General features: G+C 58.6%; 2 protein-coding genes across 2 annotated transcripts in view; one reads left to right on the top strand and one right to left on the bottom strand.

Annotated features, from left to right (window-relative positions):
• Nucleotides 1-7,655, top strand: part of GPC1 (glypican 1) — a 29,662-nt gene extending 22,007 nt beyond the window's left edge. Inside the window, exons 2-9 of the mRNA XM_082630648.1 lie at nucleotides 183-341; nucleotides 2,445-2,836; nucleotides 3,436-3,601; nucleotides 4,359-4,489; nucleotides 4,576-4,695; nucleotides 4,795-4,928; nucleotides 5,289-5,464; nucleotides 5,829-7,655. Of these exons, the coding sequence (XP_082486774.1) occupies nucleotides 183-341; nucleotides 2,445-2,836; nucleotides 3,436-3,601; nucleotides 4,359-4,489; nucleotides 4,576-4,695; nucleotides 4,795-4,928; nucleotides 5,289-5,464; nucleotides 5,829-6,064 (1,514 nt within the window). The 3' untranslated portion in view covers nucleotides 6,065-7,655. The remainder of the gene's footprint in view (nucleotides 1-182; nucleotides 342-2,444; nucleotides 2,837-3,435; nucleotides 3,602-4,358; nucleotides 4,490-4,575; nucleotides 4,696-4,794; nucleotides 4,929-5,288; nucleotides 5,465-5,828) is intronic.
• Nucleotides 7,656-8,242: 587 nt separating this feature from the next.
• ANKMY1 (ankyrin repeat and MYND domain containing 1) overlaps nucleotides 8,243-13,768 on the bottom strand; it is a 21,242-nt gene continuing 15,716 nt past the window's right edge. Inside the window, 1 exon segment of the mRNA XM_082630469.1 lies at nucleotides 8,243-8,762. Within this exon segment, the coding sequence (XP_082486595.1) occupies nucleotides 8,724-8,762 (39 nt within the window). The 3' untranslated portion in view covers nucleotides 8,243-8,723.

Below are 13,768 nucleotides of genomic sequence, written 5' to 3'. Positions count from 1 at the left end.
TAAGCGCTGCCCCGAGCCGGGCCTGCCTTCCCCCGACCCTGGCAGGCAGCCCCACCTGCGTGCTGCCCACGTCCCCTCTGTGCAGGAGAGCCCACCGCCCGCGAGGCCCGTTCTCCTGGTGCCCCGCCCCCCAGCCTCCCTCCCATAGCCCTCCTCTCCCTCACGCCAGCCCCTCCCCACAGGTGAGCACCTGCGGATCTGCCCCCAGGGCTACACCTGCTGCACCAGCGAGATGGAGGAGAACCTGGCCAACCGCAGCCAGGCCGAGCTGGAGACGGCGCTCCTGGACGGCGGCCGGGCCCTGCAGGCCACGCTGGCCGCCCAGCTGCGGGGCTTTGACGGTGAGGGGCTCCGGGGCCGCAGGACACTCACGGCGGGGGGCTGGGCACTTGGGGGCCTCTCGCAGTGAGGCAGGGTCAGAGCGGACGTAGTAGCAGAACACTGGCCGCGTGCAGGGGCCTGAGTGGGGGTCCGTGAACTCGGAGTCACCTGCAGGTCTCTGTCCACCCCGAGGCATGCACGTTTGGGGAGAGCCAGCCTGTCCTTTCCATCAGGCCCTCAGAGGGGACCCTCTGCCCTCCAGAGCTCTCCTAGGCACCTGCCAGGGACAGGCTGGCACTGGCCACCAGGTGGTCTGGAGCTGGGGAGCTCAGCGCGAGAACTGAGGTCCGGGGGACAGGCCGGGACTGCAGGGTGCCGGGTGGAGGCACGAGGAGTTCAGGGCCCCTGCCATGGCCCTCGAGCCTCCAGGTCAGCTGTGTGTGTCAGTCATCTATTCCCAGCCCCTCACCATCTCTCTCGTCGTGTCTGGGCCCCTAAACAAGGGATGGTGGGAGGACGCTGTGACGCTGACAGCGGGCACCTCAGAGGGGAAGGCGGGCGCCAGTGGGAGGGGCCCCGGAAGTCACAGCTGATGTCAGAGCCTGCACAGCATCCATTCGGGACATTGATCTGTGTTAAAAGCGATTCCTCATCCGCTTCCAGGCCCACTTGTGCCCCCCCCACCCCAAGAGTCCTTTGCACCCGCCCCTCTGCGTGCCCCTTCCCGCCCCGCGCCTCAGCCCCACTGTCGTGCCTGCTCTGGCTCCCCCCGCCCCTCGTGCCTCAGGAGCAGTCCTTACCTGGCCAGCAGCGGCAGGGGTCTCAGAGCCTTCGTCTGAAGTGCGCCTGGGACCTGCGTCTAGCCGGGCCTCGGTGGCTGTGTTCCAGGATGCGGGGCCCACGCTCACGCACCACACCTTCTGGGCCGGCTGCCAGGGGCCTGGCTCAGAGCAGGACCCTGCTCAAAAGATGGGGCTGGGGGCTGGCCATGGGGTTGGGGGCCCCGTGACCACCCCGTGTGCTGCTGGGCTAGTGATGAGCTACAGACTGCCCATGTGGGCCGGAGGCTGGGGTGGGGACCAGGACCTGCAGTCCCGCGGCGGGAGCTGGACGGGAACTTGGACTGTCTGCTCCTCCCCAGTTTCCACCTGGGGAGCTGCAGGGGCACCCCCGGAGCTGCAGGAGGGTCTTGGGTGGGGTGAGTGTAGACACGGGTCCGAGGGCCAGAGTCCTAATGTCCACCACGCCTCAGAGGAAAGCCAACCTGGCCCTGTGTCCCTGGACACCCGAGTTTGGGCCTGTGTGGGGAGGGCTGGCCACAGCTCTCGAGAAAGCGTCTGAGTGGACGGTCTGTGTGCTTATGGACCCTGCAGTCTCCCTGCTGAAAGGGGTGGACGGCGTTGGGGGCCTCGTTCTCAGCACACGGGGCACAGAGGTATTTCCCCAAAACCACAGGGGTCTGCGGCCCACGCTCATGCCCCGCCTCGGCACCCCCGTCCGAGACTCTGGGTGCATCCCGAGGGCTGCAGGAGACCCTCTCCAGACCCTCAGGCTGGCCAGCTTCCAAAACCAGAGGGAGGGTGTCCAAAAGAGATAAGGACGAGGGGGAGGGCAGAAAGCCCAGGAGAGCCTCAGAGGTGGGCAGGGTGGAGAGTGCACAGAGGCACACCCCCAGGGCAAGGGGCCTGGCTGGGTGACAGAGAGGCTGGGGGAGGGGGAGGGACGCAAGGAGAGCTGCTGGGAGGGAAAGCAGGCGAGGGACACCCTGGGCCTTCTTCCCCCAGTGGGTCCCACCCCGACTCAGAGCACCCTCCTGCCCCTCCACACAGACCCTTGCCAGGTGATCTCGTGGGGCACTGAGGCACCGTGTGTCCCCTGCTCAAGGCCCAGCTCAGAAATGGATTCTGGATGCCCAGGCCCCAGGCCAGGAGGGGGAGGTCTCAGAGCCCCGTGGGGGCGGGCACCCAGGGTGGGAGCGGGCACCCAGGGCCCGTGCAGGCTCTGATGACTCTCAGAGCACCGGGGGTCCCCGGCGGAGCCCCCTTAATGCCGGTCGCACTGCCACAGCACGCGGGGTGGGCAGGGGGCTCCGGGAAGGCCTGACACCCGCCTCCCGCGCACAGATCACTTCCAGCGCCTGCTGAACGACTCGGAGCGGGCGCTGCACGAGGCCTTCCCGGGCGCCTTCGGAGAGCTGTACGTGCAGAACGCCAAGGCCTTCCGCGACCTGTATGCCGAGCTGCGCCTCTACTACCGCGGCGCCAACCTGCACCTGGAGGAGACGCTGGCCGAGTTCTGGGCCCGCCTGCTCGAGCGCCTCTTCCGGCAGCTGCACCCGCAGCTGCTGCTGCCCGACGACTACCTGGACTGCCTGGGCAAGCAGGCCGAGCCTCTGCGGCCCTTCGGGGAGGCCCCCCGCGAGCTGCGCCTGCGCGCCACCCGCGCCTTCGTGGCGGCGCGCGCCTTTGTGCAGGGCCTGGGCGTGGCCAGCGACGTGGTCCGGAAGGTGGCCCAGGTGCGCGTGGAGGCCCCGCCCCCTGCCGCACATCCCCGCGCCCCCACCCCGGGGCCCTGGGCCTCCCCGTGCCGCCTTCCGCCCCCCGCCCCGGGCGGGTGGTAGGATCCAGCATGTGAGCTCTGCTCCGGGCAGCGATTGCCAGGCCGGTCCCGGGCAGAAAGGGAAGGGAGGAGGGCCGCGGCTGGATGCTGAGCCAGCTCCAGGGGTCAGGTGGACGGGAGACGGGAGATGAGGGAAATGCGTGCTCCGAGGCTGGGGCGGGGATGCCTGGCCCCATCGGGCAGCTCGCTCGCGTCAGACCCACCAGCGTCGGGTGTGGGAGGGCATCGTGAGCCACCTTCACCCCAACTGGGGTCCCTAACGAGCCACCCCCAGCCTCCATCCATTCAACTGCGTGGTGGGCGGTATTCCCGCTTCCCTGGGAGGGTTCGTGACCACGGTGCCCCGGGGAGTCGCGGCTCTGTGAGCGTATCGCTTATTAGACGGAGCCCCACCACGGCCAGCAGACCTGCTGGTCATCTGAGAAGGACCCCGGCGCGCCTTGTGGGGCTGCACACCTGCTGCGGGGTGGCACTCAGGCTGCCTTGCCTCCCCAGGTGCCCCTGAGCCCGGAGTGCTCACGGGCCGTCATGAAGCTGGTGTACTGCGCCCACTGCCTGGGGGTGCCCGGCGCCCGGCCCTGCCCCGACTACTGCCGCAACGTGCTCAAGGGCTGCCTGGCCAACCAGGCCGACCTGGATGCCGAGTGGAGGAACCTTCTGGGTGAGCTCCCACTGCCACCCCCACCTGCGGGAAGGGGGGTTGGGGGCATGCAAAACCGGGCCTGTCCTCTGGAGCAGGCAGTCCCTGGGGCGAGGAACAAGATGCCCCCTGGATGTCGCGAACAGAGTGCAACGTGGGCAGCTGCCCGGGAGGGAGCCCCGCGGGGTCACAGTCCTGCCCTTCCCCACCGAGCGCGTACGTGCCAACACGTGCGTGAGTTAACGTGTGTGTTGCTGCCCTGGGGTGGGCCAGCTCTGAGGTGTGCCGACGTGACGTGGGTCACCAAGCAGCTGTGCCAACACAGACGTACCACAGTGTGTGTACCTGCTGCTGTGAGGTGAGCCTGCGTGCATCCGTATCGACACACGTGGGCTGACGGGAGGGCTCAGCGTGCCTGTATACTGAGAGCTGTAAGTTCTAACGCGTGCTGACACGTGGGCCAGCACACATTCATGCTGAGACACGTGCTAACATGGATGTGTGATGGCATGCCTCGAGCCAACATGAAAACGTGTGAGGTAACATAGGCGTGTGGTGGGCCAGGTGTACATGTGCCGACAGGTATAAGCTTACACACGTGCTCAACCTGCACGTGTGCCGACACACACAGGCGCTAACGTGTACACGGGCTGGCCTGAAGTGAGCCGGCATGCAGATATATCGTCTCGTACAAGCTGCCGTGTGCGTGGTAGCACATGGTGAGCCAGTGCGCGTACGTACAAAGTGCCCCCTGTGTGTGTGCTCACGCCTGTGCCAGACTCCATGGTGCTCATCACAGACAAGTTCTGGGGCCCGACGGGCGCAGAGAGCGTCATCGGCGGCGTGCACTTGTGGCTGGCAGAGGCCATCAGCACCCTACAGGACAACAGCGACACCCTCACGGCCAAGGTGCGGGCAGGGGCGTGCAGTGGGCGAGGGGGGGCGCCCCGGATACAGCCTCGTACCCTTCCAGGACCCCTGCGTTCTCCCCCCAGGTCATCCAGGGCTGTGGGAACCCCAAGGTGAACCCCCAGGGCCCCGAGCCTGAGGAGAAGAGGCGCCGGGGCAAGCTGGCACTGCCGGAGAAGCCGCCCACGGGCACACTGCAGAAGCTGGTGAGTGGCCCCTCAGCTGGGCAGGCCCCGGGTGGGCGCGGTTGGGGGTCCAGGGCAGGCTGGGCCGGGGTGCCCGGTGGCCTGACTGCTGCCCTGCAGGTCTCCGAGGCCAAGGCCCAGCTCCGAGATGCCCAGGACTTCTGGATCAGCCTCCCGGGGACGCTGTGCAGTGAGAAGTTGGCCATGAGTGCGGCCAGTGATGACCGCTGCTGGAACGGGGTGGCCAAGGGTCGGTAGGTGACCCCTGGCTGACACAGTCCATCCCTCCTCCACGGCCCCTCGCCGGTCTGGGGCACCAGATGTTGTGTGCATAGGGCCATACCTGACGTGGGACACCCAGCGGGACCCAGAGCTGGGATGAGGGCTGAGTCCTCGCCCTGTGCCAGCTCCCCACAGCAGGCGCCGTGCTCAGCGCATCCTCGCCCCGCTGCGGTGGGGTCTGCACGGGCTCCCGTTGGCCCCTGAAGCCTCTGGGGGGGGTCTCAGGCTTGCCACTGCCCTGACGGGGGGAGGGGAGTGGGCAGGCGTGCCGGGGCAGTGCCCCTGTGCGGGGAGCAGGGCAGTGACCCAGGGCCTGCCTTCCCGGTCTCCAGGTACCTCCCCGAGGTGATGGGTGATGGCCTGGCCAACCAGATCAACAACCCCGAGGTGGAGGTGGACATCACCAAGCCCGACATGACCATCCGCCAGCAGATCATGCAGCTGAAGATCATGACCAACCGTCTGCGCAGCGCCTACAACGGCAACGACGTGGACTTCCAGGACGCCAGTGAGAGCAGGGCCCAGGGTGGGCCTGGGGGCTGAGAGCCTAGGGTTGGTGCCGGAACGCCAGGGAGCATCCCCAGCTGGGGAAGGGTGCAGGGGACGGGGCCCTCCCAGCCCCTGGGCCTCCACAGTGGCTCTGAGAACATTGCCGCTGCCCGGGTGTGGTCACAAAGTCCCCCTGCCCCTTGTCCCCAGGCACAGTTGTGACCCGGCCCGGATGTCCTCCCAGCTTCGGCAGGCCCAGGGGGTCGGGGTGCTGTGGTCAGGGTGGAGCTGGCATCACCGGCCCGCAAGGCCCAGGTGGAGGAACGCGGCTCTCGGGGCCCCCAGGGCTGGGCGGGCCCGCTGGAGCCTCCTCTCCTCCCCAGGTGATGACGGCAGCGGCTCAGGCAGCGGCGAGGGCTGCCCAGATGACGAGTGTGGCCGGAGGGTCAGCAAGAAGAGCTCCAGCTCCCGGACGCCCCTGAGCCACGCCCTGCCCGGCCTTTCCGAGCAGGAGGGCCAGAAGACGTCAGCCACGGGCTGCCCCCAGCCCTGCACGTGCCTCTTGCTCCTCTCCGTCCTCCCCCTGGTGCTCTCAGCAGCCAGGCCCCGGTGGCGGTAACTGCCCGGCCCCAGGGACCGAGGCCAAGGACTGACTTTGCCAAAACTCGAACCAAGACGGTATTGAACTCCCTCGGCCGAGAGCCCCCGGGGCGGGACAGGAAGGGTCGGCGAGGAACCGCGGCATTGACTGTGCTGGGGGCCAGGCGAGTGGCTTTGCCAGCCACCCTGGCTTTTAGTTTTGTATGAGGTCCTCAGGTCAGCAGGGAACAGTGTCCCCAAAAGCCATGCATTTCAGGGACCTCGGGGATGCCAGTGCCGTCTCTCGCCCCAGCTCTTGCGCCATCACGGCAGCACCAGGGCCTGCAAGGAGGCGGCCCGAGCAGTGTCCCGCCGGAGCGCGAGCCGTGCCTTCCTCTCCCGCCTGCCCCGCCGAGCACCGGGGGCTCCAGGTGTCTGAAAGCCAGGCCCACCCCCAGCGCCCAAGAATCCCTGAGAGGGCGTCGGGGTTCCCGCCGTCCAGGGTCTAACGGGACCTTTGAGATCACGCATGAACCTTGACCACCCCCCCCGCCAGCCACCTCTCAGCTGCGTCTGTGCAGGGCTGGGCCTCGGCTCCTGACCATCCACGTGGGCCCGCGGCCCACACGGGGACTTTGGGCTGTGCAGGCGCGCCACCTGCCGTTGTCCTGGCCCCTGTCTCCGCCCAGACCCAGGGCCAGTCCCAGCTCAGGGTGACACAGGCCAGGGCTGCAGGTGACCCCTGGCTGTCACCTGGCCACAGGGATGCTGGGTGGCTGGTGAAACTTTAGCTCAGGGCCAGCGAGACCCGGCTCTGCAGGCCGGAGGGACACCCCTTCCCTGACCCCGCCAGCTGCGGGGCCCGGGGAGCTCTGACAGTTAAGGGCTTCTCCAGACGTGTACACTCTTCAAGCGCTTCCCGTCCTCTCACCGAGAGCTGCTTTCTCAGCTCCTCCCGAAATGCTTTTGAAGGTCCCGGGCGGCCGTCCATGGCACTGGGGTCTGGGCGCACCCCCACTCACTCAGGCTGTCCACGCCCCTCCGTACACCTGTGGGCCCACCCTCCTGGGCCCTCCCGTCTGCGGGGCCTGGGGAGGGGCTGGCGAGAGAGGGAGCCGGGCAAGGGAGGGTGGTCCTTGAGGGTCTGGGGGTTGCTGAGCCACCATGGCCAGGGAAAGTGGTCCTAACCAGCCCCCGGGCCCTGAGAAGGCTGCTTCGCGCTGCTTTGCTTTCCCTCACGGGGCTGGGGGTCCCCTGGCCACTGGTTAGGGCTTCTGGGATGTGTGGGGTCCTGCACTGCGCCGGCAGCCCAGCCTCACAGGCACACCCACCCCATCGTAACCCTGTCGTGCCTGGGCAGGGGGCTGGGCCTGGGGCCTCCTTCCCTGCGAGTGAGGGCTAGCTGAACTCTCAGGGGCTCTGGGGCAGTGACCACCCACCCTTGAGCTACACATGGACGGCCCCAGAGCGGTCTGCACTCTGGCCCTGCCCTACCTGCATCTCGGGAAGGGGCGGCCCTGCCACAGTCACTGGCCAGGCAGCGGCCAGGCCTGCTGTTTCCTTGTGCTGCACGGCGTCAGCAGGTGACGTGTGTTCTTTGAGTCCTCGTATGAATAAAAGGCTGGAGACTGCGTGTGGCTGCAGTGATCCCGCTGTGCTCAGCCTGGCTGCAAGGGTGTGCCGTGGGCCGTGCCCAGCAGGCCGTGGTTGGTTGGGAGGTCAGGAGGGGCTCAGACACAGATCGCGCCTGGCGGTGTGGCCCATGGCTGCAGAGTGCATGTCCTGCCCCCGACCGGGGTCCCCCTGCCGTCCACCCTCACCGCCCCCACCCTGTACACACACATCCGGACACATGGCCCAGGAAGGTTCCCGTTACCAGTTCCTGCCAAGTAGTCTCAGAGATGCCCAGGAGGTCAGAGCATGGGGACCAGCGTCTCCTGAGGTCGAGCCTGGCGGGACATCCTGATGGTCCAGTCAGCCCCCAGCGCCACAGAGAGAGCCCTGCCACACCTGGCTTCTCTCACCAGAGCACGGACCCTCACCCAGCCACCCTGCCCTTCCCCAGGCAGTCCCGTGGGATCCCTGAGTAACGCTTCCAGACCCACCTTTGCCCCCTGGGGGCCCTGCAGCCCCACCTGGACACCGGCCTCTGCAGCACCGCCCCGAGGGCAGGGCCCGGCACCTCAGCCAGAGGCTGCAACACAGAGGCGGCAGCCACTGAGGGTCACTTTATTTGGGTGTCGCAGCCCACGATGGCCTGCCAGTCAAACATTCCGCAAAGCTGCTCGTCACCTGGGGCCCTGGAGCACTGAAGGACCAGCAGCCAGGACCCTGGGCCCCATGAGTATAGGGAGCTGGGCTCCCAGCACGGGGTCGGGGGTGGGGGGGTCAGGCAGCACACCCTGGGAGGAGAATGCAGCTCCACGGAGGGAGTCCTGCAGGGGTTGCAGCTCCTGCTGGGCCTGGGGCAAAGCTCAGGCCTCCCTGGACACCTGCTGGGCAACAACTGCGTGCTCACCCGCCCACCCCTCCACGAGTCCTGGGGCGGTCCCAGTTCCTGCTGGCCCAGCTCCTCCTAGAGCCCCGTATACGCAGGTGGGCGCCCAGACGCTCACTTGTGACTGTAGGTGGAATATAAGCACCTCGACTTGCGTGGCAGCTTCAGGGTCTCAGACTTCGTGGCTCGTTGCCACGTTGCTTCAAGGGTTTCCTTGTGAACAGAGCTGGATGTATTTTCCCTGTGGGGGAAAGGAGTCCACAGGTGAGGTGACAGCCGACGGGTCAGGAGCACGAAGGGAGGGGGCCCACCTCGGGGGTCTCTCTGCCTTGTCCCTGCAGCACTGGGCCCTCCCTGCCCTGGGCCGGGCCCCGAACCACCCTTGAGCTCCCAAGCCCTGCCCACCCCAGGCCAGGTGCTGGGCAGTGACAGGCTCCCCCTCCTTGGCTCCTGGGCCCCATTCATTCCTCATGGGGATCCAGGAAGCCACAGACATCCTGACCAGCCCACACTGACGGGCAGAGATCAGCCAGCTCCACAGGGAGCTACCTGTGGGTGGCCTGGGCAAGGCCAGCGTGGGTGTCTGCAGTGCACACACATGCACACACTCATTCAGACACACCAGTGTTTGCATACACATGCGGGAATGCATTCTCTGCTGCCCTCCAGGTGACATGCGGCACTCCTTTACCTGGAGACAAGCCCTCTGTCTAGAAATGATGTTCATAATCAAAGTGCTAGTCACATCCAGGATGGAGAAGTGACTCCCCAACCATAAGACCCTAGTGAATAATGGAAGGATTAGAATGAGGGCATCTGTGTCCCTACTAGAAAGTGAAGACACGTGACAGAGCCATCAAAGATGGGGCACGTGGGTGGGATCCTGGGAGACCCCAGCAGACCCTCCCTCTGCACAGCAAGGACTCCTTCTAGACAGGACCCCACCCTCGAAAGTGAAACCTCAGTGACCCTAAACATTTCCCTCCTCTCCGTGTGGCCTGAAAATAAGGACAGGTACCTACAGAGTTTCTAGCATAAACCCATTTCTATACCCAGCCTGGGAAAGCAGAGAAACACACCAGCAAGGAACTTGCCAAAGATCTCAAAATATGCAGCAGCGTTGACCTGGGGAATCAGACCGACTGTCCCGACGTGAGAATATCAAGAAACAGGAGAAAATATTAAGAAATGTCTACTTTGAAGAGGTCACAGCAACATGGTAGCCTCAGCTGAAATGACCCACTTCCTGGCAGACATGTTGAAATGTTGGGCAAAATCAAAGTATTTATAAAATCAACAGCTACCTGAGGTCACAGGAGAGCTAAGTCTGATGCACTTAAAAAAAGAAAAAAGAAAGGCCCTGTGTGGTTGTAGTGAGTGTGTGAGTGGTTATCAGATGCAGAAACATTCCCTTCTGGGCATCACAGGTGAGCAGACAGGCATGGGACAGGCAGCTGGAGCTGGCAGCCCTGTATGGCCTGGACTGTGGAAGGAACAAAAAGCTCTCCCTGCTGGCCAGTGGGGGCCAAGAAAGCTTCGCTGCCAGGGCTCTGAGCAGAAGCATCTCCCAGCAGCATCAGAGTCCCACTGGTCCTCAGCTGACGACAGGAGCAGATACAAAAGCATCCACAGAGCTCGCCCAATGTAAGGCAGAATGTGACTCCCCCAGGGAGAGAGGGAATAGCAAATCCCCAGCAAATAAGCAAAAAAAAAAAAAAAAAAAATCAGCAAATTTAAAAATTACAACATGCCAAAAACTACCTACCACCCAGAGAGAGCACCCTGAGAACGTTGGACAATGGGGTAACTGGAATAGTGTATTATAAGGTGTTATGTGTGGCAGCTGCCAGTGCACCCCAGAAGGTGTGGCCATGCTCAGTTCAGACCCAGCTCTCCCACCAAAGCCACTGGGCACACACAGACTGCACGGGGACACTCCCACACAAGGACATGCCTTCAAGACCAGCATAGGTGACTGTTTTGCATAATTTCATAGAGACAAACAGAGAAGGTCAAACAAAATGAGACAGAGGAACATGTTCCAAATGAAAGAACAAGATAAAGCCCCAGGAGAAAAAACTAATGAAACAGAGATAGGTGATTTACCTGATAAGAAGTTCAAAGCAATGGTCCAGAAAAACGCTCACCAAACTTGGGAAAAGAATATAGGAACACAGTAAGAACGTCAACAAAGAATTAGAAAACACAAAAAAGAACCAATCAGAGCTGAGGAAGACATTGAAATGAACAATACACTAGAGAGAATCAACAGCAGATTAGGTGATACAGAAGAACACGTAAGCAACCTGGAAGACAGAACAGTGAAAATCGCCCTATCAGAACAGCAAAAAGAAAAAATATTGTTTAAAAATGAGGACAGCTTAGGGAACCTCTGAGACAACGTCACACATACTAATGTTCACGGCATAGGGGTCCCAGAAGGAGAGGGAGAGAAAAGGGGGCGGTAAATGTATTTGATAAAATAATGGCTGAAAACTTCCCTAACCTGAAAGAGGAAACAGATATCCAGGTCCAGGAATCACAGAGGGTCCCAAACAAGATGAACCCAAAGAGACACATACCGAGACATATCATAATTAAAATGGCAAAAGGTAAAGATAAGGAGAATTTTAAAGGCAGCAAGAGATAAAGAGAGAGTCACAAACAATGGAACCCCTATAAAGCTATCAGCTGATTTTTCAGCAGAAACTTTGTAAGCCAGAAGTGAGTGGCACAACGTATTCAAAGGGTTGAACGGGAAAAACCTACAACAAAAGATACTCTACCAGCAAGATTATCATTCAGAACTGAAGGCGAGATAGTTTCCCAGACAAGCAGAAACTAAAAGAGTTTGTCACCACTAAACCAGCCTTAAAAGAAATGTTAAAGCATCCTCTTTAAGCAAGAGAGAAAAGACCATAACAAGAAATGAGAAAATATATGAAAAAAATCTCACTGGGACTTCCCTTGTGGTCCAGTGGTAAAGAATACGCCTTGCAGTGCAGGGGACGTGTGTTTGATCCCTGGTCAGGGAACTAAGATCCCACATGCCGTGGGGCAACTAAGCCCACACACCACAACTGCTGAGCTCGCGTGCCTCAACTAGAGACCGCTTGCCACAATATACAGAGCCCATGCACTCTGGAACCCGCGTGCCACAACTACAGAGCCCATGCACCCTGGAGCCTGTGCACCACAACTAGAGAAGAGAAAACCCACACACCACAACTAGAGAGAAGCCCACGCGCCACAATGAAGAGCCCGCTCACCACCACAAAAGATCCTGCACGCCTCAACGAAGATCCCACATGCCGCAACTAAGACCCAATGCAGCCAAAAATAAATAAAATAAATAAATAAAATAATAATAAAAAATCTCACTGGTAAAGGCAAATATATAGTAAAAGCAGTGGATCAGCCACTTAAAATTTAAGCTAGTACAAAGGTTAAAAGACAAAAGTCACAAAATTAACTACAATAAGGAGTTAAGAGATACACATAAAGATGTAAAATATGACATCAAAAACAAAATGTGGAGCAGGGGAGTAAAAAGATGTAGAGTTTTTAGAATGTGTTTGAACTTACATGACTATCAGTTTGAAACAAATTAGATAGATGGCAGATAAATACAGAGATATGTAGATAGATATAGACATAGATACATAGAGACGGAGATATACATGAACCTCACAGTAACCACAAACCAAAAGCCTACAATAGATACACACAAAAAAAGAGAAAGGAAACCAAACATAACATTAAAGAAAATCATCAAACCACAAGGGAAGAGAGACCAAAAGAAGAGCAGAGAAGAACTACAAAAGCAACCAGAAAACAAGTAACAAGATGGCAATAAGTACATACCTATCAATCACTTTAAATGTAAATGGAGTAAATGCTCCATTAAACAGACATTGCATAGCTGAATGGATTTACAAGAAAAAACCTATCCATATGCTGCCTATAAGAGACTCACCTCAGAACTAAAGACACACACAGACTGAAAATGAAAGAATGGAAAAAGATATTCCACACAAATAGAAATAAAAAGAAAGCTGGGGTAGTAATACTCATATCAGACAAAACAGAATTTAAAACAAAGTCTATAACAAAAGACAAAGAAAGGCATTATATAATGATAAAGTGATTAATCCAAGAAGAGGATGTAACGTTCACAAACATATATGCAACTAACATAGAAGCACCTAAATATATAAAGCAAATATTGAGACATAAACGGGAAAATTGACAGTAATACAATTATAGCAGAGGACCTTAATACCCCACTTATGTCAACGGACAGATCATACGGACAGAAAATCAATAAGGAAACAGTGGCCTTAAATGACACATTAGACCAAAAAGGCTTAATAAGTATCTATAGAACATTCCATCCAAAAACAGCAGAAAACACATTCCTTTCCAGTGCACATGGACCATTCTCCAGGATAGATGACATACTAGGCCACAAAACAAGTCTTAACAAATTTATGAAGACTGAAATCATATCAAGCATCTTTTCTGACAATGGTATGAAACTAGTAACCAATTATAGGAAGAAAACTTGGGGGGGGGGGAACATGTAGAGACTAAACAACATGCTACTAAAAAATTGAGCCCACGAAGAAACCAAAGATAAAATAAAAAACACCCTGAAATGAATGAAAATAGAAACACAACTTTCCAAAATCTATGGAATGCAGCAAAAGCAGTTCTCAGAGGGAAGTTTATAGCAATACTGGCCTACCTCAAGCAAACAAACAAAAGTCTCAAATAAACTACCTCACTTTCCACCTAAAAGATTAGAAAAAGAACACCAAAGCCCAAAGTTAGTAGAAGGAAGGAAATAATAAAGATCAGAGTGGGAATAAATGAAATAGAGACAAAAAAAAGAAAAGAAAGAAAAAGATCAATAAAGAACATAGCTGGGTTTTAGAAACGATAAACGAAATTGATAAACTTTTAGCACCAAAGTCAGGTGGCTGGGGACAGGATGAGAATTGCTGACATCTACCCTTCCCAGAAAGACAGCCCTCATATTCAGAGATGAGGGGAAAGGGAGATCTGAATACCACAGATTCTCTGTTCTTACCAAATTTGATTTTCTTCAATAAATGTTATGCTCTATGATCTTTAGACCATTTACCAAGACTTTAAATGGTTGGATTTTTAAATTATCATAATTTTCAACAGTCTTGCTTGGAAGTGGGTCTGTGGACCACCTCATGCTGTCATGCCAGAAGTAGA

The sequence above is a fragment of the Mesoplodon mirus genome (genome assembly GCF_964341445.2).
Source record: "Mesoplodon mirus genome assembly, chromosome: 8".
Lineage (NCBI taxonomy): Eukaryota > Metazoa > Chordata > Mammalia > Artiodactyla > Ziphiidae > Mesoplodon > Mesoplodon mirus.
This window is presented reverse-complemented; position numbering and strand designations above follow the sequence as displayed.